The sequence below is a fragment of the Heterobasidion irregulare genome (assembly GCF_000320585.1).
Source record: "Heterobasidion irregulare TC 32-1 unplaced genomic scaffold scaffold_02, whole genome shotgun sequence".
Taxonomy (NCBI): Eukaryota; Fungi; Basidiomycota; class Agaricomycetes; order Russulales; family Bondarzewiaceae; genus Heterobasidion; species Heterobasidion irregulare.
Window position 1 is genome coordinate 3,392,553 of NW_009258198.1, and position 20,868 is coordinate 3,413,420.

A 20,868-nucleotide genomic window follows, 5' to 3' on the forward strand; every position below is an offset into this window, starting at 1 on the left:
TGACCGTCGGAGCCGACCCGAATCGGAGAGGCTGAGCGGGAATATTTTGAATGACCGTCGATTGCTCTGATCAATTAAAACTCCGTTACTAAACCTTAGCCCATCACTGTCAGTGGGATGGCAGCGGAGAGTCGTGATGCAAGCTAGTTAATCTGACCTGAGATAAGCTGGGGACGATACCGTCTCGGTATGGAATCCAAAATTTGTGAAGCGGTCTCGTCTTAATTCCATAATATTATGTCTGATCCACCGCTCTCAGGAACGTATACCCATCCGGAGTCCGGACATCATTCTTACTACAGCCTACTACCCCCAGACGTTCACGCTTGCTAGGCACAACGTACTTCTTTGCCAGAATGCAATGTGTTTGTGCCCTGGCGAAAGAACGTGGGTCCAGTCCCCTGGAATTCATTCTTCGGATGATATAGTATCGTTGCACCGGCTTGCGTGCTCTTGCGATCCTGTGCATCATGCCATGGGCCTTTTCGTGACGTCGAGCCGATTGACTTTGTCCTATCTCGAAGGCATTTTTGGCTGCCTCATTTTGTCAAAATGCTGACCTCTTCTCTTGACACGTCGTCACTATGTTTTACTCATGAAACGATCAACACTGCTTCAATCGAGGTTCAAGATGCGAGTATCGGTGAGTTCCGAAGATCAATCAATGGCGACGACACCTCACTTGGACTAGTATATGTAGTGTCAGACAGTACGACAAACATTCAAATCATGCTTCGGAAAATCAGGGTTGTACTGACAGCTCAAATCAGGATGAATGCTCGGAGAACGTGTTCAACTTCACAGGTTTCTCGGGCTGATGTGATCTCCTTGTCTTATAAGTCCCAGGTGGCAGATTGTTCACCATAATTGAATAACCAACCATGAAGAGGCGCTAATGCCTTACGGGGCCACTCAGGAGAAGTCATTTGTCTGATCTGGATTTACATGATATTTACATTCTAACGCCACATGACTTATTTAATTTTTTTTTCCGCATCTACCTGGAAGAGCAATACGCGAGGAACTGATGTGACAACAGTGCAGCTCTCTCCTACGAGGATATCCAAACCTCATCCGCGCGAATATTCCGCGATCGTTTCCATTCGATCTTCAGATCGCAGCGCCGTTCACCCGCTTTATCCTATTCAGATGGGCGACATATCAATTGGTATCGCATAATACCAAGACAACGCTCGCTAGCGCCTGCTTCTCTCCATATTCATCGACGCAGGAACACCTACGTCAATACGAACAGGATTCCGCACATTTCCATATTATCATGGATTACACACATGTTCTAATTGTTCGTCTCCACTCTCAGGTACGACAGCTATACCATAGATGTATGGTATCGTACTGCGCTTCAGCTCAAATTTGGCAATGCTATCGCTTCCTATCTAGCAGAGGCTATTCATCATCTTGATTTTTGCAATGCACAATGTATCTCAATTCAATTCGCTGCGCAGGATTTCCTCAAGTGACTTGAACACAAGCGAGTTGAATCAGTTTCAATATCTTCTTGACACTTGATAATGGCCGGACCCCATGTGGAGTTATTTCATCCATTAGCAAGCCACGTAAGTCTGACAGCTCCATGCATTTGCAGGACACTGCTCCTCCTGTAGTCTTTGATTTAAATCGAATGAGAATAGTTTGCGATGGCACAATCCACAGACCACTCGCCCGCTGATTTCCCCCTCGATGTCTCGCTCCCTTTCTCCCTATCCCGAGTTCATCCTCCTGAAGAAGGGTGTGCAGGGTCTCGACAGTGAATTCTGGATCGACATGATATCCAGACGGTCTCAAGGAGTCTCCCCCGCCCGTATCAAGAAGGTCGAGCACTATAAGTGCACGAACGGGTTCAATCACGAATTCCTTGCAGTGCACCTTGACCACCCCGCCATCAATCAACCCATCGCCAATCCCTCCGCCTCCAAGGAATCTCGGCGTGATCGCCAGATAGTCCTTTTCGTCGAGCGCACCGCGCAACCTGATATCTTGACCGTGCTCGGCTTCAGTAGCACCTCTTTGGTCGCGCCCATCCCTGCTTCAGACCTAGTTTCGATTGCATCTCCCAAGTTCAAAGATCCCATTTCCCACATCAATGAGAAGCACAAGGAGCACATACTTCTCTCTACCCTCGAATTTTCTGGGGAGAACCGCCCCACCGACCGTGATCTTTCCTCCATCCTACAATTTGCGACCACAAAGCACCCGAAGTACGACATAGAATACCAATGTTTTTGGTATGCCGGCCTAGTCTTCGATGCACTGAAGGACAAGTTTTGTGGTCTAAAGAAGGACGAGCACGCGGATAAGCGCGGGCATCTCAAAACCTTGAAGGCACCGATTGGTGATGGGTGGGCCGAGCTCAAGGGCGAGTACGAGAAATGGAAGAGCCCCACCGAATCTGTGAGTGCATGCTGCGCATTGTTTCACCTTGACAGCTGAGTCTTACTTTCCATCATCCAGAAGTAAACTGAGCCGTCAGTATTGTTATGGGCAGCTAACATATACAAACTACTTACACCTCTAGAGCTGTAGGCTGGCGTGCCCCCCACAGCCCCTATAACCGCTCACTACGATCATGCCGTACCTTCATTTTTATCCCTATACTGAGTCCCGATGTCTTGACAGCGTCCTTGTGCGATACCTAGCAGCAGGGCTCCCTTACGCCTTCTTGATCCAGTCGCGTTTCGCACTGTAGTGTAACTTTTGCTTTCTAGTTCTAAGCCTTGCATAGAGTAGTTGAATGTTATTTTGTGAAGCCTGTTACAACTTAGACTGATGTGCGCGACAGCTACGCGGCCCTTGATCGAACTGCGTTCTGTCGTTTAGTCGAGTCAGTCCCTGCGATCAAACAAAAGATGGCCCGATGAAGATCGGAGAAGGCCGAGACTCACCAAGTACTCGTGCACTCCAGCGGCACTCGCAGGACATAAGGCCCAGCTTCGCAACTATAGAAAGGAAGACGATCACGCAAATCACCACCAAGGGACACAGCCCCAAGAAGGAAGGGCGTTTCCACACGTGTTGATGCAAAGATCCAAGCTATTCCCGCTGCCCATGAATCACAATGTACAGGAACTGATGTATATACGCCCCGGCCGGCTGCAGGAATAGACGGACATGACGCACAAATGATCTCAATGGCATAACAGGATAGCCGGAGCTGTCTTTAACTTAAACAAAGAACGACACCTTCGCTTGCACAGCATCCTGTTGTATACATCTAATATACAAACTGGAAAGATATTGATTTCAAGTCACAGCACTATGCTATTTTTACCGTCTGGATGAGACGGCAAGCATGTATCAGTTTGGGGACGAAGAGAGGGTGAAGACGAACAAACCTTGGCATACAACGAATCGACGACCTTGCTGACCTGCTCTAGCGTATCGATCGCGGCACCATAGGTATTCTGTGCCAAAGACATATTTTTCAGTACAGTAAGGTAGAGACCAAACGGCACATGTCAGGATCGAACAACTCACATCCGCTTCTGGTTCATCAAACACAAGCAAGCACCCACGGCCCTGATCGAGCACACCATGGAAAACTTTGTCCAAGATCATCTGTGATAGCCTAGTTGCCCGGGCAGCCCGACATAAAACACCAGTAGTGTAGCGGGAAATAGATGAGTACGTACTTTGCCTCAACTGCCTGTCGACCTTGGCCGACCTGCTGCGCGACATATTCAACCTCAACAACGGAATAGGGCTCTACGATTCGCAACAGGTTTTGCTCCAAAAGGGTATCATAAAGAGCCGCCAGATGCGAACGGATAGTCGGATCAGAAGAAAGTTCTATCATGGGCGGTTAATCAAGTCACTTAACGATGTCTTTTTGACGCCTACCTTCCCGATAGTCACGCAGCGCCTTCTCGAAGTCCGCAAGGTTGCGATTCTGATGTGCGCGTGCAACCGCTCGCATACTCTCAACATCACGGAGCTGGGCGTATTTGAGGGCAAATTTGACAGAAAGGAGAGAGGTGACATCCTCAGGCTGATTACTGTATGTCAAGTTGGGCCCGCCGAAAAGCCATGGTGAAGAACTGACCAAGTTCAGCATTACTTTGCAAAGGAGCATATACTTCAGTGCGCCAAGTGCCGAAGGGTCATCCTGGGCGCTCAAGCTCTCGAATGTTTCGAAGAAATATGAGTACGCGGTGGTATAGTCGTGATCCTCAGCGTGGAGAATGCCGGAATGAAGGTCGAGAGCAGCTTGGAGGTGAGGTGGGCAGTAGATAGAATTGGCGGCGGTGCGAGCCGACGTGAGTGCAGCCTACACGATCACGTTTGAACATCAGAGCAGACGCACGAGAAATAGCTTACTTTAGCTTTGGGAAAGTTTCCGATGCCGCGATATACACGTGATTCCAATAGGTGAACTTCTGTCAAGATCATCTTGTCGTCCAGCCGCTTCAATTCCGTCAGGAGATTGTCAATGAGCGCGAGTGCAGCCTTGTACTGCTGTATATCGAGTTGACTTTTGACGTATAGATCACAGGGGTTTGAGTCAGTAGTGTCTATAATGCGGATACGCAGCATCCTTACAGGCTGGCAAGGCGCGTCTGAAGACTCTGCTTCAAGAAGACACGCTTCTCGTTCTTCGCCCACTCAATATTCTCATTTAGCACAGCTATTTGCGTCTGTTGGCTGTTGGGGATGTGATTGAAGAAATCGAGCAGGGTGCGGACTGATATTATCCCGCAATTGGCCAGGCGCGAAATAATTGAGCATCCAGATGGTTATGTGACACGAACTACACGCACTCAGTTTGGCGGTTTTCGCCTTGGCAGTCGATGACATGAACGAGCGGGATAGCGTGATGACTTCGGCTAAGCCTGCTGCATTTCTAGGAAAGCTTTAAGAGAAAAGAAGCGATGAAGGCCTAGAGACGTACTGGTTGTCGCGGTAAAGCTCTCCAAGCTTTACCAACGCAGTCTCCTGGTCTCGTAAAGACTGATCTCGTTCCTCCGAGACATGGTTAGAGGCGGTGGTGGCAGCTGCACTAAGAATACCCTTGTATATTGCCTCTGCGCGCTTCGTGTCTGTCGATGCAGCCGACTGCGCTTCTTCCAAAAGCTGTTGGGTGGTAGACATGGCAAGGAAAGAAAGAGATAAGAGGGATTGGGTGTGGGTGGACGTGAACAGCGAAGGTGACGCGTCGGAGAGCTGATCGGGTTAGGGTCCAAACACACACTGACGCGTCGCGTCAAGACCGTTCGCATCGTCGACCACCATGGCTGAAGAAATAGTCCTCCCCATCCCAAACCTGACCCTCCCACAAGAACACTATGTTCTACTACAGCCTCCTCTTTCCAATCTTCACGAACAATCTCGACGTACCCTCTTGGAAGGCATACAGGCCGACCAAATGGCACCCTACTACCGTCTCGTCGCGGCCGCAAACGCATTGCCCTTAGACCAGTCTCTCCTCGACAAGATGGAGAAGGAAAATCTAGAGGAGCTTGAACGGCTAGACAAGAGATTGAAGGAAGCCGAAGAGATCGAAGGTGAGAGCGAGATTGGGGATGCGCTGCGAGCAAGGGCAAGCTACTTGACGAGAATCGGGGAAAAGGTGAGTTGCTCCTGATCCCAGTAGAACAGTACTTAGCGTAATATATGTCATTCTCTAGGATAAAGCAGTTAAGGCGCAACTACTCGCTTTCGAGAAGACACCGGGAGTCGGGTCACGAATCGACATTACGCTGACCCTCATACGCATTGGGTTCTTCTTTGGCGACAACCAGCTCATTACCACCTATCTCTCGAAAGCAGAAGAACTGATAGAACAAGGTGGAGACTGGGACCGTCTCAATCGTCTCAAAGTCTACCGCGGCCTTCATCTTCTATCCATTCGCCAATTCAAGCCCGCGAGTGACCTTTTCATAGACGCACTTTCCACATTCACCGCGACCGAGCTGCTTTCCTACAACGACTTTGTCGCGTTGACTGTTATTGCGGGTGCCCTCACCCTCAATCGGGTTGATCTCAAGAAGAAAGTGCGTTCAGAGGTCGTTGTTATCCAGTCCAGTCTTCCATAATCTCCCGGCAGATCATTGCAGCGCCAGAGGTTAACCAGGTTCTCCCCGAGTTACCAACATTAGCGGACTTAACAAAAAATCTGTACGACTGCCATTACGATAAGTTCTTTGTCGCTCTCGGTGCGTTGAATATTCAAGGCTCGCGCTGCATGTCTACATGCGAACAACCTCTCAACTTCTGATGATCTTGCAGCCACTCTTGAGAAAACCCATCTCATTCCATCCCGCCTCCTCGCACCACATACACGTTTCTATGTCCGAGAAATGCGCATTTTGGCATATACCCAACTCCTTGAATCCTATCGCTCCCTCACCCTCGAGAGCCTCAGTGCCGCGTTCGGTGTCAGTGTCGACTTCGTGGACAAGTATGTCTATCACCTAATTTCCTTCCTCTAAATGCTTCCTTACGCGCTGTCTCGTGTCGTAGCGAGCTTTCACGGTTCATTGCTTCTGGGCGATTGCATGCGACGATCGACAAAGTGCACGGTGTTGTTGAAACAAACCGGCCTGCGATCAAGAGCGCGCAGTGCGACACTGTCGTTCGCAAAGGGGATATTTTGCTCAACAACGTCCAGCGGCTGAGCAAAGTGTTGTATTAGCTTCATCATCATGACACTGTCAATGTAGCATATTTCTATTGGTATTTTGTGTCAGACGATGATTGATCCTACTACTGACCTACGAGAGTTTCTAGTAAAGTTCATATCTGTAGGCGCCTCGACCAACATGTTTGCAGGGTCAGATGTCTACAACTCTACGTGTGACTTTCTGATGTTGGATGTGCAACGCCCATACGAAATGCTATGCACAAGTGGGGCGCTGCAGACTAAAGCGCTACACGAGAACCAATACGACCATCTGATATTGCATGAGTTTTGGTTAGGGCTGGAGAATCACTGTCAAGATTGCACCGCCTTCCAATTAGTCTGCTGCGCCCCTTGATCCCATATCAAGTTTGCCTGCAGACTGCCTGCAGCTGTCAACGTGTCAGGCCTGTCAGAGGTGGCCGCCGTGGGCATTCGTCGTCTTTGCGCGTCTGATTGACCGCTGGGACTCGTCCATCCGGCCCATCTGAGTAAGAGGGGCTTGTATATAAACAGACTCTCCTGGACTCGAGCCTTGCATACGTTTCTTGTCGCTCATCAATTTTTTCGTCTCCATCATGAATGTATTTACGATCGGGGGCTCGTGCAACATTGGGTATCACGCCAGTGTGCGTCTACTCAGTATGTCATCTTTTACGATTATCACAGTATGATTGGTGACCACTAAATTGGCACGCCATGATCTATGTGCTTCAGAGAAGGGCGCAACAGTGACTTTCCTGCTGCGTCGGACAGAAGTGTTCGATGCAGATGAAGTGATACAGGAGTATTTGGCAAAAGGAAAGGTCAGGTTAGTGAAGGGGGATGCGCTGAACAAGGATCAGGTGCAGCATGGATGGGCAGTGGCGGGCAAGCGGGAAGGAGCTGATGGGTCATCGTCAGAAGGAGGGGTCGATGTCCTGCTCTTCACAGTCGGCAAGAATCGTGTTCTCCTATTATCTCACCAACTACGGGGCTAACTGGAGCGTTGGACAGGAGGGGTGCCTTCCTTTCATCCCCTACGTGGGTTCGTCATAAATCCACCAGATCTGTGTTCCCGCTCGGCCTTGAACGCGCTGTCCACGATTCCCCCGGAGCATTCATATCCGCGCATTGTAGCTGTCACATCTGTCGGCCTGACGCCCGCTGCACACGCTTCCATGCCCTTCGCGCTCCGCTCCATGTACACCCTCCTCCTTGGCCCGCCCCACAAAGACAAGCGTGGTGCAGAGCGCGTGCTCGCGCACTGTATGGGCACTAAGGGGCCGAAGGAAACTATACTTCCACCTGATTGGGAGCAGATAGCAGGATTACCACCGAAGGGTGTGCTCGCGAACAACGTTGTCATTGTGCGGCCTGCACTATTAACGGACGGGGAATGCAGAGCTGAGGGGCTAAAGGGAGGGTACAGGGTCAGGTCGGACGACGATCTAGCGGTCACTGGGGGATACAATGTGAGCAGACAGGACGTGGCGCATTTTATCGCAGAAAGAGTGCTTGGAGAGGAATGGGCGACATGGGCGGGGAAGGGTGTAAGCTTAGCCTATTGAACTTATCTCAGTAATCGGTGTTCTGCTTCACCTAATTCATTACTCTTCAAATGATTGTTTTCTAAGTTTGACGGCTTCCAGAGTGGATCACAATATAAACCACGGATTGACTGGTATTAGATAGTGGTTCCTGTAAACATATACTAAAGCTGGAACAAGTCGTCAGACAATCGCAAACCAAATTCAATACAGTCTGCTACTCCCTCACGAGCCCGTGTAAGACTTCCACTAGGGTCGTCCACCTATCCTTGGCGTCGAAAACGGACGCATGATCTAAATCATGGTGGAACAGCACCTCCAGGCCATCCTTCTTCCACCTTGTATGGATTGCGTCTTCCCCAGTCAGATACTTTCTCACTGCTCCAGCATCTACAATTTGGTCCTTTTCCGCTAACGACACGACAACCCGCTTCCCTTCCAATTCCTCCTTCCACAGAACGCTCTCAAACCAGAAAAAGTGCCTTGATAGCGCGCGCGCAATGTCGGGATCGCGACTTGCGAAGAACCAAAGCTGCCATTCGTTTGCATCTCGAGGGGCGCGGTAGACGAAATTGTACGCGACTGACGGATGGTGAAGGAGAAAGGGTATCGGGTCGACGAACAGGGTCGCAGCAATGCGTGAGGAAAGTTCTTGAAATCTAAAAAGATGCGCAGTGATGACTGTGCCGTATGAGTGCGAAACGACAACAACGCGGGGTAGTGAGTGGGTATCGAGAATCTGCTGAATGGCAGAACACATCGCTTCCCGATCTAGCGGAGGCGACGTTATTCGCATGCTGATGGGAAGGATTTCAAGCACAAGAATCCCAACGTCGGGGTCTTGTTTTATGACATCCGAAAAGAAAGACAGATATGGCCAAACCCCGATCTACAAAGCAAGTCAGATCTGTGAGCGGCGTGAAAAAATGTGACTTACTCCAATGCCGTGTATGAAGAGGATAGGCAGCTTACTGGACGAGCGATGGGGTCGATACCAATATGGTATATCAGGTTTTGTCGATGTGTTCGAAATCAGTGAGAGGAAAGGTCGAGGTGGGAATACGTGCAACCATGTCTGGGTATTGAAGTGATTGAACCCGCGGCTGTATAAAGAAACAGACGTGATTGTATCGACCAAAGCAACAATCTGATGCCGTGGTGAGCACAGACTTCCATTCCGAGTCAAGAACACGTACCGTATACCATATGAGTGGCCGGTGGATCATAACCACAGGGTCCAGCGTAAGTCTCATGGTCTTTAGCTCACCATTGCTCCCGGTATCGAGAGGATATCCAATAATGGTCGTGAAGACGGATATATACGAGTTCAGCTCCTCCTCCCATTCTCCGAGGTTATGACCAGCATCAGTCGAGAACAAGGCCCAGAGGAGCCATTCGATAACATTCCCTTGCTGTATTCGAGAAAGAGATGATTGAGAGAACCAGCCTTCTGTCGACTGTGCTGTCATCATTTGGGCACATTTATCAAATAATTCTTTCCTCTCCGTACGCGACATGCGCGGAGGGTGTGCAGCTGCCTGCGAAAGATATGAGGGATAGATGTGGAAGAGGCACTTCTGGACTACGCACCTTTTGCATCCGTATGCGCCTGGGGAAAAAGACAGCGGAGTAGAACAGGGCCTCTGCGAGGGCATATAGTGCGAGGACGGGGGATACGAGGATCCTGCCAACATAGCAGTCGGCCGCAAGGTAAGCGATGCTCAAGGGAGTCACAAGGCGAATGCAAGCGATCGCAAGTCTGATGAAAACAAGTTCTGAAAAGCTTTTACCGATCATCTCCGTAGACGAGGTGGCCTCGATGCAGGCAGTTCAGGGGATAGTCACGTCAGAAAACGCACCATGAATGAAGACGTTTGTACTTGGTTGGGGTGGTGCCACGGAGTTGCCACAAGACTGCAACCGCGCTCTATTCGGGTGTCCGAAGGCTTCGCCCACACATTGGACCCCGGATACGCGCCTCCTTCGATCAAAGAATTGAAGCTCCGATTGAATACTAGACTGCACAATGCTGCGCCGTTCAAACTTTGCCCCAACAACGACTTCTCCCGAACGTCTCTGTCACCAAACTACAACATCATGGCCAAAAAGAAGAACAAGCAGGTCAGTGGCCACACGATTCTCACAGTATTATACAACTACATGATCGCATAGATTCTGCGTCCTTGGTGTTGGTACTGTGAACGAGAATTTGAAGATGAGAAAGGTGACAGTCTGCGTGCTTTCATCTCGTATTCATACTTATACGCGACTTCTAGTTCTCATGCAGCATCAAAAGGCAAAACATTTCAAGTGCAATATGTGTCCTCGTCGCTTGAACACGGCCGGAGGTCTCGCCGTCCATATCCAGCAAGTTCATAAACTTGAGCCTGAGAAGTGCGTACGTGCCTTGTCGCTGGTTTCTGCGTCTAATTCTGCTTTAGTCTACCCCGCATAGAAAACGCGCTTCCGGGCCGAGATGGATATGAGGTTGAGATTTTTGGGATGGAGGGCATCCCTGCTCCTGACGTGGCGGATTACAAGCGTCGTAAGGAAATCGAGTTGGGTTTGAGTGCTGGATCTATCAGTCAACCTCAAGCAAAGCGACCCAAGACTGAAAACCGTCCGCTCTCTGAAGACGAGCTCAAAGCACAGCTTGAAGCCCATAAGGCGCTTATGGGGGCGAATGAGGCTCCGTCGGTAGCATCCGCTTCGGAAAATCAGGGCGCGGTATACGGTGCTCCTCCACAGGCGTATGCTGCTCCTCCTGCCCCGTCGCCCATATCCCTCCCTCCCATGCCCCCGTCAATGCCTCCAGGTGCGCCACCCTTCTTCCCTGGAATGCCAATGCCTCCGGGTGTCCCTCCAGGACAGATGCCGTTCCCTCCTTTCCCTCCTGTGCCTGGTATGCCTCCTGGGTAAGTTATCCTTGCTTCTCTCATGCCCATTATCCAATTTTCATCTCTTGATCAGCGCGCCACCTTTTCTCCCTCCAGCAGGATTCCCGGGTGCACATCCTATGGGCATGATGCCGCCAGGTGGATTCCCTCCCCCGCCAGGCATGCGTCTTCCGCCCCCAGGGTTCCCGCCATTTGCACCTGGCGCTTCTCCGCCATTCCAACCTCCGAACATGGCAACCCCGCCTATTTCGGGTGCCACACCGATGCCTCCATCGGCCTCTGTCACTCCCAATCCCCCATTTGTCGCTCCAGTACCGGGCTCTGGTATTTCTCCTGCTCCGTCCGGCGCTCATAGGTCCTCGCCACCCATTGTTCCGCCAAAACTAACGCTGCCCAATCCTTCGTTGGCTCAAACAAATCCTGATCTGAAGAAGAAGACTTTCCTCAAATACCCGGAGCCCAATTTCTCTCCGGTAGGTTCTGCTCTCGGTCGCAAAATACTCAATCTAATCCAATCTCACTTGTGCATAGGACGAGGTCCGCGCCATTCATCCCAAATACTATTTCGCTAAGGGCCAGCTTTCATCTACTTCTGAATCGAAGACTGATGCCGCGCAAGGATCATATGCGCAGGAGGAGTCGAGAGGGAAGAAGCGGGCTAGGGCCGAAGATTTTCTCTAGCCCTCGGCGAATTTCCTTGGATAACTGTCTCGACGCTAATGTCAGCTCGACATTTCGGGTTGACGACGAGGCAGAGGTTCGGTGTTGGTGTAGGACAACGCGAGGCTCATCAGTCCGTCCTTCCATCTGTGCTCTCATCGCAGAACCTTTCGCTCTACTCATCACCGTTATACTTGCGTGCCACGACAAGCTGGCCGCTGAGCTTGTGTCAGGCGAAGGTAGTGGTTGGTGCTTCTTTTTTCCATTGTTCCATCTTCAGGCCCTTCTGTATTTCGTACGGTCGGTCTTCTCCTCTTTGTCGTATTACATCTCGCGAGCAAAAATGTCGAATACAGGTTCGTAATCATGCGTGAAAACTGAAAACAGGTTGCACGACTTGAACGATGGTTACTCTTCATGCTTATTGGCCTCTCGACTTTCTTCATGATAGAATGGCTCATGTGCGCGAACTTGGGCTTTCAAGAATATCGAGATACTCACGAGAAATCAAGTTTTCCACAGGTCCCTCTGACAATGCTATTGGGGTCAAAACTAACAACCCTCGTGCGTCATCCATCTCATTCAGTAAAACAATATGATGAATTGGAAGGGAGTCCATGAATACTTTATAGTAAACTACGACGTGTGGACGTGTACTATTGCTGCTCCTTGTTTGTTCCTTAGTAATGGAATATATCTCGTAAAACTATGCGTATATCCTCTACCGATTCGTCCGCGTCAGGTGTCGCATCCATCGACATCAAAGTTCAGCTGGATCTCGTCGATATCCACCAAGAACATTGGTTATGGCTCAATAAAGTTCATGATGTTTCGAATAGTGTAGGACGTGGGTGCTGCAAGGATAAACATCAAACTTAAAGGGGAGGTTTAGGATATTATAGCTGCAGGTCTTATGCTGGCCTGACACCGACCCTGCTCCTCATTGCCGCTTCTCCATTATTGTGTATGCTTCTTCCCCATTCTTCGTCTTCAGTCACATCCCACTCGATCCCGCTCCCGTCCCCTCTGTCTGTCTGATGCTGGAACCAGATAGATGAATGCATACGCCGCCGCCTGTCTCCGTTCGTATCTGTAGCGTTATCCAAATGATATGTCTGGTAACGTATCTGAATAACGATCGAACAATAGACCACGCCCTATGCCCTCCGGATGAGCGGAATGTGGAAAGCAAGGAACACTAAACGACCCGCGACAAGGGGCATCAGCATATCGAGGACTGCGATTTGAGCGTAGGACGTGGTCAAGAGAAGAGCGAGTGAGGTGAGCACGGTCATAGTGTAAAGAGCACCACTTTCGACGATCGCTGCTAGCATAGGACGTAGCCCGTGCAACTCCTTACTTGGTGCATATATTCGCCAAGAAATTGCGGCTGATTGGGAGACATCGGCTGCGTGTTCACGAGGGGTCATGCGCGCAACTCACCTGTACAATATACTGTAATCGCGACGGTCGTGATCGTATATGCCGCATAAGTCTTAGGCACTATTGAGAGGATAAACGCATCTTCAGGAGCTTGTGCTATGCGCGCGATGATAATAAAACTAAAGCCTTTTCGTCAGTCGGCCATGGAATTCATCCGATGGGTACATGATGGGTGCGTACCGATGTCACCAGTCAAGGCAATCAGCGGAAAGACAATGAGGAGCGGTTGGCTGTTTGTCACTATATAGCAGCGCCAGATCTCAAGGGTAAAGTCATTAAAAAAAGTTCCACTGGCTTATCAGTAGACGATGGAACGATGATTGAATCCACGATCACAGGATGCCTCGTGGAGTACGCAGAAATCATACGAGAGCACGTACTATGATACTGTCACCTGCCAATGTTTGGAAAAGATACAGTAGCGATTTTGCCAAGAATGAGCCCTCAGAAGTATTACCGAAGAACTCGCTTGCTGCCCCTGAGGGTGCACCGAGGATAATATACGATAGATTGAGCAAGCACTGACGGCGGTCGCGAGAGCGAGCATGAAGCAGGCGGTGGGCAAGATGATTGTGCGGGAGTAGGTGTTGCCATGGCGGACAGATGAGAGAATGCTACAGGTGATTAAGAATAAAGTAAAGAATATGCCTTTGATGGCCGTGAGAGGCGACGTTGATGCGACCAGTCGGAAGGACATACCGTAGACGAATGTCTCCAGAAAGAGTGCAAGAAGCTCTGCCTTGTCGAGCGATATGTTCATGGGAGAACTAGAGTTCACTGTCCGAATATTCCTGGGACCAACGGTTGGTCACCGCGGCGCCTACGACATTATCAATGATACTGTCATGGACTCTCAACATGTCCATTTTTGCACTGCCTGCAGGGAGCTGCAGGGCCTGCGGTTTCCCGGGAAAGATCATGATGAGTCATTTAGAAATAGATAAATATATTTCTAAGGGGTTTACCGATGACATCTATAAGTCTAGGTTGGCTAAGACCCCGATGAATGCACAAGATAGGGCAAAATTTGGGGTATCACCGACCCTTCCTCCACTTCCCCATTCCAGATCATACTTTTTTCTTTGAGCATCAATCAGCAACTTAACTAAGCCAGAGTGGAAAGATTCAGACGTCTTTTACTCACAAATGCCATTGATAAACCCTTAGAAAAATGCTTATTAATTCCTAAACGACTTGTCAAGATCTTTCCCAGGGAAACCGCAGGCAGAGCCGTTGGCCTTCCAAGCTCCAAGCTCCACTCTCCTTTCTCCTTCTGCCTTGATACTCCTTATTTCTCCTGCTTGCCTTCTTACCTCTCGGTATCGCACGACGCATCGCTGCAAAACCTTTCACACCCTGTTCAAGTATCTCATTCTATTCTTGTAAGTGCTGCATCTTTCTCTGAGTTGTCCTAATGGCTTGTTCTATCGTGCGAGTCCTTAGCGGACACACATCAACTTGCTGCTAATAGGATATATGCGGTCTTTTGGAATAAGGTCGGTTTAGAACATCACCCCTTGCACCACGTACATAGGAGAGACCCACCTCGTCGATTCATCATCGATTATCTGTCACTCTGCTGGGGAGATCACTTCCGACACAGCTCACGGGAGTAATTCTCTCGAACAGACTTCATTCGGAGCTCTAGTCGCTTTGTCACCGCATCACTTCCCGTTCTTACTTCCCTTCCACTTTTCGCATGTCTACGAGCAAAGCTGAACCCCATCGCCAAGATGGTCTCGCGAAACAGCGAGACCAATCCCGTGAGGATTACGAGCCATGTACGCAGCAGTCCCTTTACGGGACTGAAAAAGCTCAGCCCTCCAACACTTCCTTAGGCAGAATGACTCCATGAAAGAACCTTCAAAGATTTTCAGAATTGGTCGTATACGGCTAAACTTTCAGCAGAGTAAGCAGTAGCATGAGGAGGCAAGGGCTCGTGAAGTTGCCAGGACTGATGAGCTCAAGTAAGCTGTATCGACGTCGTGTTGTTTGGTGCGGATGGCTGATAGGGTGTGGAGAGTTTGCTTAGCGAAACACAGAAGAAGGCGAAGAAACGCGGCGATTCTCAAAGGCTACTCTATCCTCTACTCTTGACGACGAGGGTGAGCGGTTCCCCGAATTGTGCTCTGTCAGCGTGGACAATTTGATGTGAAACAAGACGCGTACTCGTTAGACCATTCTGGATCAATCTGGGTCACGGCAATCCAGGAGGACTTGATCATCCCACGGGTGAATTCGAACTTGCCACACCCGAAACCTGTGGCGCCAAGTTTATTTTCTAGGATCAGACGCTCTGCGACCTTATTATTAACAATGCACGAGGGAAATCTGGCCCTTTGCTCAACTTCAACGTGCATGACGATGTCCATCTATTCACAGATGCGACAACAGAGACTATTTGTCCTATTTACCTTACCAAGTACAACAGCCCTTCCTCATGATATTCTACCGTGTCATCTTGGAAATGGCTCCGATCTTTTCATCTACCCGTGAATGACGCCGTCGCGTGTCGCGCAGGGATTAGTCGGTCTTGTTTTCGAGGCCTTTTTTCATTGTCGTGTCGTACATCTCGTCTCATGTACTTACTGGACGTCTTGGCCCTGTGTAACCAATTCCAGAAGACCATCAGGTTGCTATCGAGTGCTTGAGCCACGAGGTGTGATATGTGCTCTGTTCCTGCTCTGGGTTTGTTCCTTCGTAATCATAAATATACTGCGAGACTGTAGCCCTATGCCGTTTCTTTAGGTGTCGCATCCACCATCGACATCGCGCGAAGTCCACCTGAATACCTTGTCGTGATTTATCTGAATTCGTTGAGACTCATATGCCCCAACTGTGTAGGTCATTAATTGCTTTGGGCGAAAAGTGAAGTGTACGTGCATCAAGAACATGAAAATCTTAATTCATGCTGAATGAATGCGACAAAAGCTCATAGCTGCAGGTCCAATACCGTTCTTACGCTGACCCTGCTCCTTGTCGCCGTTCCTCCATTATTAAGTTCTCGGGTCTACTTTCGCTCGTCCCTGTTGCTTCTTCATCTTCTTCCCGTCTCTTCCTCCCTCCCAAATTGACGTCCGCCTCAACGCTTCTTCGCGATTCTTCGTCTTCAGTCACATTCCACTCGTCACCGTTCCCGTCTCTCCTATCCGTCTGATGCCAGAACCGGATCGACGAGTACATACGCCGCCGTCCGGCTCCATTATGATGATTGCACCGTAATTCGGATGTATTCGTAGCGTTATCTAAATGATATGTCTGGTAGCGTATCTGAAGAATAATCAAACAATAGACTACGCCCTATCACCACTTGCCGAGTGAGCCGAATGCTGATAGGAGGAACACGAAACGACTCACGACAAGGGGCATAAGCAGATCAAGGATTGCGAATTGAGCATATGACGTGGTCAAGAAAAGTACGAGTGAAGTGAGCACGGTCACAGTGTAAAGAGCGCCGCTTTCAATGATCGCCACCAACACAGGGCGAAGCTTGCGCGAGTCCCTACTCGGTTGATATATGCGCCAGCAAATTGCGGCTGGATAGAACAACGTCGGCTGCATATTTGCAGATCATTATACGCGTGACTCACCTGTGCAATATACCGTAATTGCAACGGTCATGCTTGTGTACGCCGTGTAACTTTTACGCAGTATCGTGAATATGAGTGCATCGCTCGGAGCTTGTGCTATGCGCGCAATGATGACGAATCCAGAGACTTTTCATCTGTTAGCATGAAATAGATCCGAGCAGTAGACAACGAGTACATACCGATGTCCCCAATTAGAGCTATCAGCGGAAATACGATGAGGAGCGGTTGGCTGTTTGTCACTATATAGCAGCGCCAGATCTACAGGAGCAATCATTAACAGGGGTTACTGGCTTATCGTTAGATGATGAAACGACGGCGACGTCCACGGTCACAGAACAGTTATGGAGCACGTGGAAATCGTATGAGAGAACGTACGATGATGCTGTCGCCTGCTAAAGTTTGAAAAAGATATAAAAGTGATTTCGCCAAGAATGTTCCTTCAGAAATGTCGCTGAAGAACTCGCTTGCTGCACCTGAGGGTGCACCAAGGACGATGAAGGCATGCGCAGCACGTATGTAGTCAATGATGAGGTGCTGCATGATGCGAAGGAATAAAGTCAGTCGTTTGCAAGGCATAATATACGATAGATTGAGCAAGCACTGACGGCGGTCGCGAGAGCGAGCATGAAGAAGGCGGTGGGCAAGATGATTGTGCGGGAGTGGGTACGGCCAAGGCGAGCAGATGAGAGGATGGTAAAGGTAATCAAAGATAAAGTAAAGAATATGCCTTTCACAACAGTGAGAGGCGACGTTGAGGCGACCAGTCGAAAGGACATACCATAGACGAATGTCTCCAGGAAGAGTGCAAGAAGCTCTGCCTGGACGAGCGATATGCCCATGGATGAACTAGTTGGAGTTCAACTGATTTGAATATCGTTAGGCATCTCGCGAGTATGTTACTCGAGTGTTGAGGAAAGGCAACTGTTGGGATGTCAGAAGGACGAGGGAGGAGGTGAGGAGCTGTGAGGAGGCAAATGGAGCTGAACTCCTAAACCTAAATATGGACGCCGTCGACTCCTAACAGTAGTTTCCCAAAACGGACGCCGCCATCGCATTCGTTCGTCCGTCCTCGATCGGCAATGCGCTTCAACAGGTGGATGAAAGTTCGCCTTCCATGTCGGATATCAGGTTCTGTCAAAGAATCAACTCTATATGACTGGAGAAGTTGGTTGAGTATGTCAGCTATCATGAGCAACTCCCGCCGTCATCGTCTAGAAATTCCAACAAATGTCGCGACAGGTTTTTTGTGGCCCAAAGTCGACCGACTACGACCATGCATTCGGTCTTGATCATCTCTAAGATTCTACGCGCATCTTTGTGTTTTTGCCTAGGGCTTAACATTTCTGATACCTTGGTCTGCAAGGCATGGCTAAATAAGACATTGTGCGAAATACTTCTCCACATCCTTCCAAGCGCCAATTCCGTATCCTTCGATATAGGCACCGACGTGGCCGTCAGGACGGACGATCACGGTGGCTCCAACTCTTTGATCAACGCCCCACTTCGCATGCACGGGATGCTGCAAGACGCCCTCCGCAAACGGTGACAGCGCAGGGCAATCATCAGAGAAAAATCGCGAGGGATGTAAGAGGCGAGACGTCGAGATGTCGAGCGGCGATGCCCTTTTCATCAATGAATCCAGCTGGAAGGCCCGAGTATCACTCGTTGTGGTTATGATCATCGATCGAAAAACTGGGTGGGAACGTGTGCCGTAGCCGCCATCAATCTGAGGCATGTCGTCGTTTTCGTACGTATAGAATTGTCGAGTGTCAGGGGCGTCTGCAGCGGCCATTGTGGTCGAGTCCGTCGAAGGCATGCGTAAATTTACAGAAATTTCCTCCATGCGCGTATCATGTGCATAGCGGGTGAATATGGATCCAGAAGAGGTGATATAGTCGTCGAGGATAAGTAAGGCATCAACCACCCCTTGGCGCTCGAGGTCACCAACGAGAAGGTAGATCGTAAAGCGCCCATCGAAGCGGGTATGGACCGGAACGAGTGAAGCGTCAGAGAAGCGTCTCATCAATGCGGGGCGGGTGCGCCCTCCAATAGGCGTTCCCGGAGCATCAGGGTTGAACGTTTCAACTTGCTTGGGCGATTTGGCGACGAGCAAATTAGGAGAATATATGATCGAGGTACCCGATTGATACTAAAGCCAAGTGCAAATGAGTCGATGCTAGCTAGGGCAGGTGTGGGAGAATAGATAGGCATACATTGCTATTGAGAATTTGGAGGTCTTGCATTCGCTTGTTTCGAGCGGCAGCTGAGTCTGCGAAATCATCGTCCAGAGACAATCGCGGGTCACTAAGTTCAGCCGTGGCCTTGACAAGCTGACGGTCCATATCTATGAGGTCATACGCCACAGCATATCGCTCAGTAGCATACGTCGAGAGGATATTCGGCTGTGCGATGCCCTTAAGAACCAGCGCGATTTTCCACCCAAGATTATGCCCTTCTAAGATGGAGGTGTTCGCCCCTAATCCACCTGCGCAACACGAGTCAGTAATCGAGGTTCACACTGGGAATCGAAAATAACAGGAGCTTACCGCGAGGACTATGAGTATGACAAGCATCGCCAAGGAAGAAAACCCTGTCGTCCACAACAAACTCATTGATCAGACGTTGGGTAACTGATATGCACCAGGATCAGATGAGTTGAGTCGTTTGTGAGAAGAAGCAATGCGCACCTCGATAGTTAGTGGTCCAGACAACTTCGTCCCACTCAACCGTGAATGGCGCAAGAATTCTATTGAGGGTTGTAGCAAATTTGTGGTTGGATCTTTCTCGAGTGGCATTGCGCAACTGCAGGGCAAATCGGGTCGCCCTCTGGTTTTTGATAGGTTCACGTGGGATGTTGACTGCAATACCATCATTACTACCTATGACCCTGATGATCGTAGATTTAGCATAAGTTCAATGATCAAGATAACTGACGTACGAAAAACGTTCGAGATCGGGGAAATTTGACCTGATGCCAACCACGTCCTGAACCCAGTATACATCCGGCGTAGGGTGCTCCTCCATCTGGACGCCGAACTTACCAGCCCAAGCTCGAACGGCGGACTTTGCTCCATCTGCACCGATAACATATCTCGCCAAGACAACATTTATCTTCCCAGTCTCCACGTCCTGCAGGGTAACCTCCAACACTTTCCCATCAGCCTGATAACGCATGTCCACGAACTTACGCCCCCAATGAACGTGGAACGCAGGGTCATGCTTCTCCGCGTCACGCAGGAGTACTTCCTGCAAGAGCCCCTGACGCAGGGCCTGCGGCTGTGGTACATTAAAATCGATGGATTTGAAGTAGAATGGGGCGTTGATGGTGCGTTTCACGGCCCCGTTATCCGACACCCAGAACGTGTGGTTGTTGAGAGGGCGGGACATCTTCATGATCTGTTCGAACGGTTCACCGAGACTCTAGAAGACATGCGAAAGGATCAGCTATATGCCATAAATCATTAGATGATATCGTCGCATACTTCCATAACTTCCAAAGTTCTTAGGACAAAAATTTAGGGCTAGATATCGAATGAAGATTAAGCGCAGGATGTTTACCTGCTGTGGAGAACGTCTGCTCTGCCCCACTCTGGGTCAGCACGACCGCCGGAATCGACGACAAAGGGGCTGATTCCCATCCTGCAGAGTACCACGGACGTCATGAGCCCAGACGGTCCTGTATAGAACCCATAAGGCCACCCGCAGCTGTCGCATATTGGGATTATTTGACCTACCAGCACCGACAATGAGGACATCGTGGATGTGTTTGTCTGCCTCCATGATTGTTGATCGCAGAGGTAATATAATTAGATTAATTCTGGTCTGGTGCACGGAGGGAGAATGGGGAAGGATATCGTGAATCAGACGGAGACGCGAGTTGAGATTGAACGCTTTAAAGCAGAATGCGGAATTCAGCGAAGCCGTGGACTACGCATGCAGAATTTGAGCCTGGAGCTTGAAAAGCCGGGAAGGGTTCCTATGGTGGTAAGAACATAAGAAAGCGGCGTTCATGGCTAAGCAAGATGACAGACAGAAGAACAGACAGTCCAAAGGAAATCATGTTTTTTCTCACAGACGACGTCAGGATGTCAGGCACATATAGATGCTCTATGACT

The 20,868-nt window shown here is 49.7% G+C and overlaps 9 protein-coding genes across 9 annotated transcripts; 4 read left to right on the forward strand and 5 right to left on the reverse strand.

The window, feature by feature from the left end:
- Positions 1-1,701: 1,701 nt before the first annotated feature.
- On the forward strand, positions 1,702-2,684 carry HETIRDRAFT_449214 (uncharacterized protein; the record flags this gene model as incomplete). Its single annotated transcript, XM_009544821.1, has 3 exons — positions 1,702-2,412; positions 2,545-2,592; positions 2,658-2,684. The coding sequence occupies 3 exons, from the start codon at positions 1,702-1,704 to the stop codon at positions 2,682-2,684; spliced, it is 786 nt and encodes a 261-aa protein (XP_009543116.1).
- A 525-nt stretch (positions 2,685-3,209) lies between these two features.
- HETIRDRAFT_438720 (uncharacterized protein) lies at positions 3,210-5,150 on the reverse strand. The gene is made up of 10 exons (XM_009544822.1): positions 4,907-5,150; positions 4,776-4,858; positions 4,558-4,699; positions 4,336-4,489; positions 4,061-4,285; positions 3,859-4,006; positions 3,651-3,807; positions 3,496-3,586; positions 3,354-3,422; positions 3,210-3,292 (listed from the first exon to the last, which is right to left on the reverse strand). Exons 1-10 carry the CDS (start codon positions 5,104-5,106, stop codon positions 3,275-3,277), a joined length of 1,287 nt encoding a protein of 428 aa, XP_009543117.1. The 5' UTR covers positions 5,107-5,150; the 3' UTR covers positions 3,210-3,274.
- Positions 5,151-5,245: 95 nt separating this feature from the next.
- HETIRDRAFT_415301 (uncharacterized protein) lies at positions 5,246-6,649 on the forward strand (the record flags this gene model as incomplete). Its single annotated transcript, XM_009544823.1, has 5 exons — positions 5,246-5,584; positions 5,643-6,008; positions 6,062-6,170; positions 6,244-6,415; positions 6,478-6,649. The coding sequence occupies 5 exons, from the start codon at positions 5,246-5,248 to the stop codon at positions 6,647-6,649; spliced, it is 1,158 nt and encodes a 385-aa protein (XP_009543118.1).
- A 563-nt stretch (positions 6,650-7,212) lies between these two features.
- On the forward strand, positions 7,213-8,184 carry HETIRDRAFT_415302 (uncharacterized protein; the record flags this gene model as incomplete). Its single annotated transcript, XM_009544824.1, has 3 exons — positions 7,213-7,276; positions 7,352-7,579; positions 7,631-8,184. 3 exons carry the CDS (start codon positions 7,213-7,215, stop codon positions 8,182-8,184), a joined length of 846 nt encoding a protein of 281 aa, XP_009543119.1.
- A 96-nt stretch (positions 8,185-8,280) lies between these two features.
- Positions 8,281-10,038, reverse strand: HETIRDRAFT_380709 (uncharacterized protein). Its single transcript, XM_009544825.1, has 4 exons — positions 9,754-10,038; positions 9,360-9,701; positions 9,101-9,310; positions 8,281-9,052 (listed from the first exon to the last, which is right to left on the reverse strand). The coding sequence occupies exons 1-4, from the start codon at positions 9,958-9,960 to the stop codon at positions 8,381-8,383; spliced, it is 1,431 nt and encodes a 476-aa protein (XP_009543120.1). The 5' UTR covers positions 9,961-10,038; the 3' UTR covers positions 8,281-8,380.
- A 191-nt stretch (positions 10,039-10,229) lies between these two features.
- Positions 10,230-12,090, forward strand: HETIRDRAFT_471777 (uncharacterized protein). The gene is made up of 6 exons (XM_009544826.1): positions 10,230-10,284; positions 10,336-10,387; positions 10,440-10,557; positions 10,605-11,078; positions 11,134-11,533; positions 11,592-12,090. The coding sequence occupies exons 1-6, from the start codon at positions 10,261-10,263 to the stop codon at positions 11,739-11,741; spliced, it is 1,218 nt and encodes a 405-aa protein (XP_009543121.1). The 5' UTR covers positions 10,230-10,260; the 3' UTR covers positions 11,742-12,090.
- A 541-nt stretch (positions 12,091-12,631) lies between these two features.
- HETIRDRAFT_114783 (uncharacterized protein) lies at positions 12,632-13,923 on the reverse strand (the record flags this gene model as incomplete). Its single annotated transcript, XM_009544827.1, has 4 exons — positions 12,632-12,810; positions 13,164-13,259; positions 13,344-13,403; positions 13,863-13,923. The coding sequence occupies 4 exons, from the start codon at positions 13,921-13,923 to the stop codon at positions 12,632-12,634; spliced, it is 396 nt and encodes a 131-aa protein (XP_009543122.1).
- Positions 13,924-17,092: 3,169 nt separating this feature from the next.
- HETIRDRAFT_309897 (uncharacterized protein) lies at positions 17,093-17,592 on the reverse strand (the record flags this gene model as incomplete). Its single annotated transcript, XM_009544828.1, has 2 exons — positions 17,093-17,287; positions 17,359-17,592. 2 exons carry the CDS (start codon positions 17,590-17,592, stop codon positions 17,093-17,095), a joined length of 429 nt encoding a protein of 142 aa, XP_009543123.1.
- A 486-nt stretch (positions 17,593-18,078) lies between these two features.
- HETIRDRAFT_443851 (uncharacterized protein) lies at positions 18,079-20,533 on the reverse strand (the record flags this gene model as incomplete). The annotated part of the gene is made up of 8 exons (XM_009544829.1): positions 18,079-18,902; positions 18,967-19,238; positions 19,300-19,383; positions 19,441-19,640; positions 19,692-20,173; positions 20,236-20,254; positions 20,312-20,429; positions 20,488-20,533. The coding sequence occupies 8 exons, from the start codon at positions 20,531-20,533 to the stop codon at positions 18,123-18,125; spliced, it is 2,001 nt and encodes a 666-aa protein (XP_009543124.1). The 3' UTR covers positions 18,079-18,122.
- Positions 20,534-20,868: the final 335 nt, after the last annotated feature.

What these genes read in the sequence shown, in the direction of transcription:
- HETIRDRAFT_471777 (XM_009544826.1), top strand. Translation starts at nt 10,261, where the DNA reads ATGGCCAAAAAGAAGAACAAGCAG. An exon ending in CATAAACTTGAGCCTGAGAA is followed by an intron (nt 10,558 to 10,604) that starts GTGCGTACGTGC and finishes ATTCTGCTTTAG; the next exon opens with TCTACCCCGCATAGAAAACG. An exon ending in GTGCCTGGTATGCCTCCTGG is followed by an intron (nt 11,079 to 11,133) that starts GTAAGTTATCCT and finishes TCTCTTGATCAG; the next exon opens with CGCGCCACCTTTTCTCCCTC.
- HETIRDRAFT_380709 (XM_009544825.1), bottom strand. Translation starts at nt 9,960, where the DNA reads ATGATCGGTAAAAGCTTTTCAGAACTTGTTTTCATCAGACTTGCGATC. An exon ending in GGCCACTCATATGGTATACG is followed by an intron (nt 9,311 to 9,359) that starts GTACGTGTTCTT and finishes CCACGGCATCAG; the next exon opens with ATTGTTGCTTTGGTCGATAC. An exon ending in TCTTCATACACGGCATTGGA is followed by an intron (nt 9,053 to 9,100) that starts GTAAGTCACATT and finishes CTTGCTTTGTAG; the next exon opens with ATCGGGGTTTGGCCATATCT.
- HETIRDRAFT_438720 (XM_009544822.1), bottom strand. Translation starts at nt 5,106, where the DNA reads ATGTCTACCACCCAACAGCTTTTGGAAGAAGCGCAGTCGGCTGCATCG. An exon ending in GCAAAGTAATGCTGAACTTG is followed by an intron (nt 4,007 to 4,060) that starts GTCAGTTCTTCA and finishes TACAGTAATCAG; the next exon opens with CCTGAGGATGTCACCTCTCT. An exon ending in GCTGCGTGACTATCGGGAAG is followed by an intron (nt 3,808 to 3,858) that starts GTAGGCGTCAAA and finishes CGCCCATGATAG; the next exon opens with AACTTTCTTCTGATCCGACT.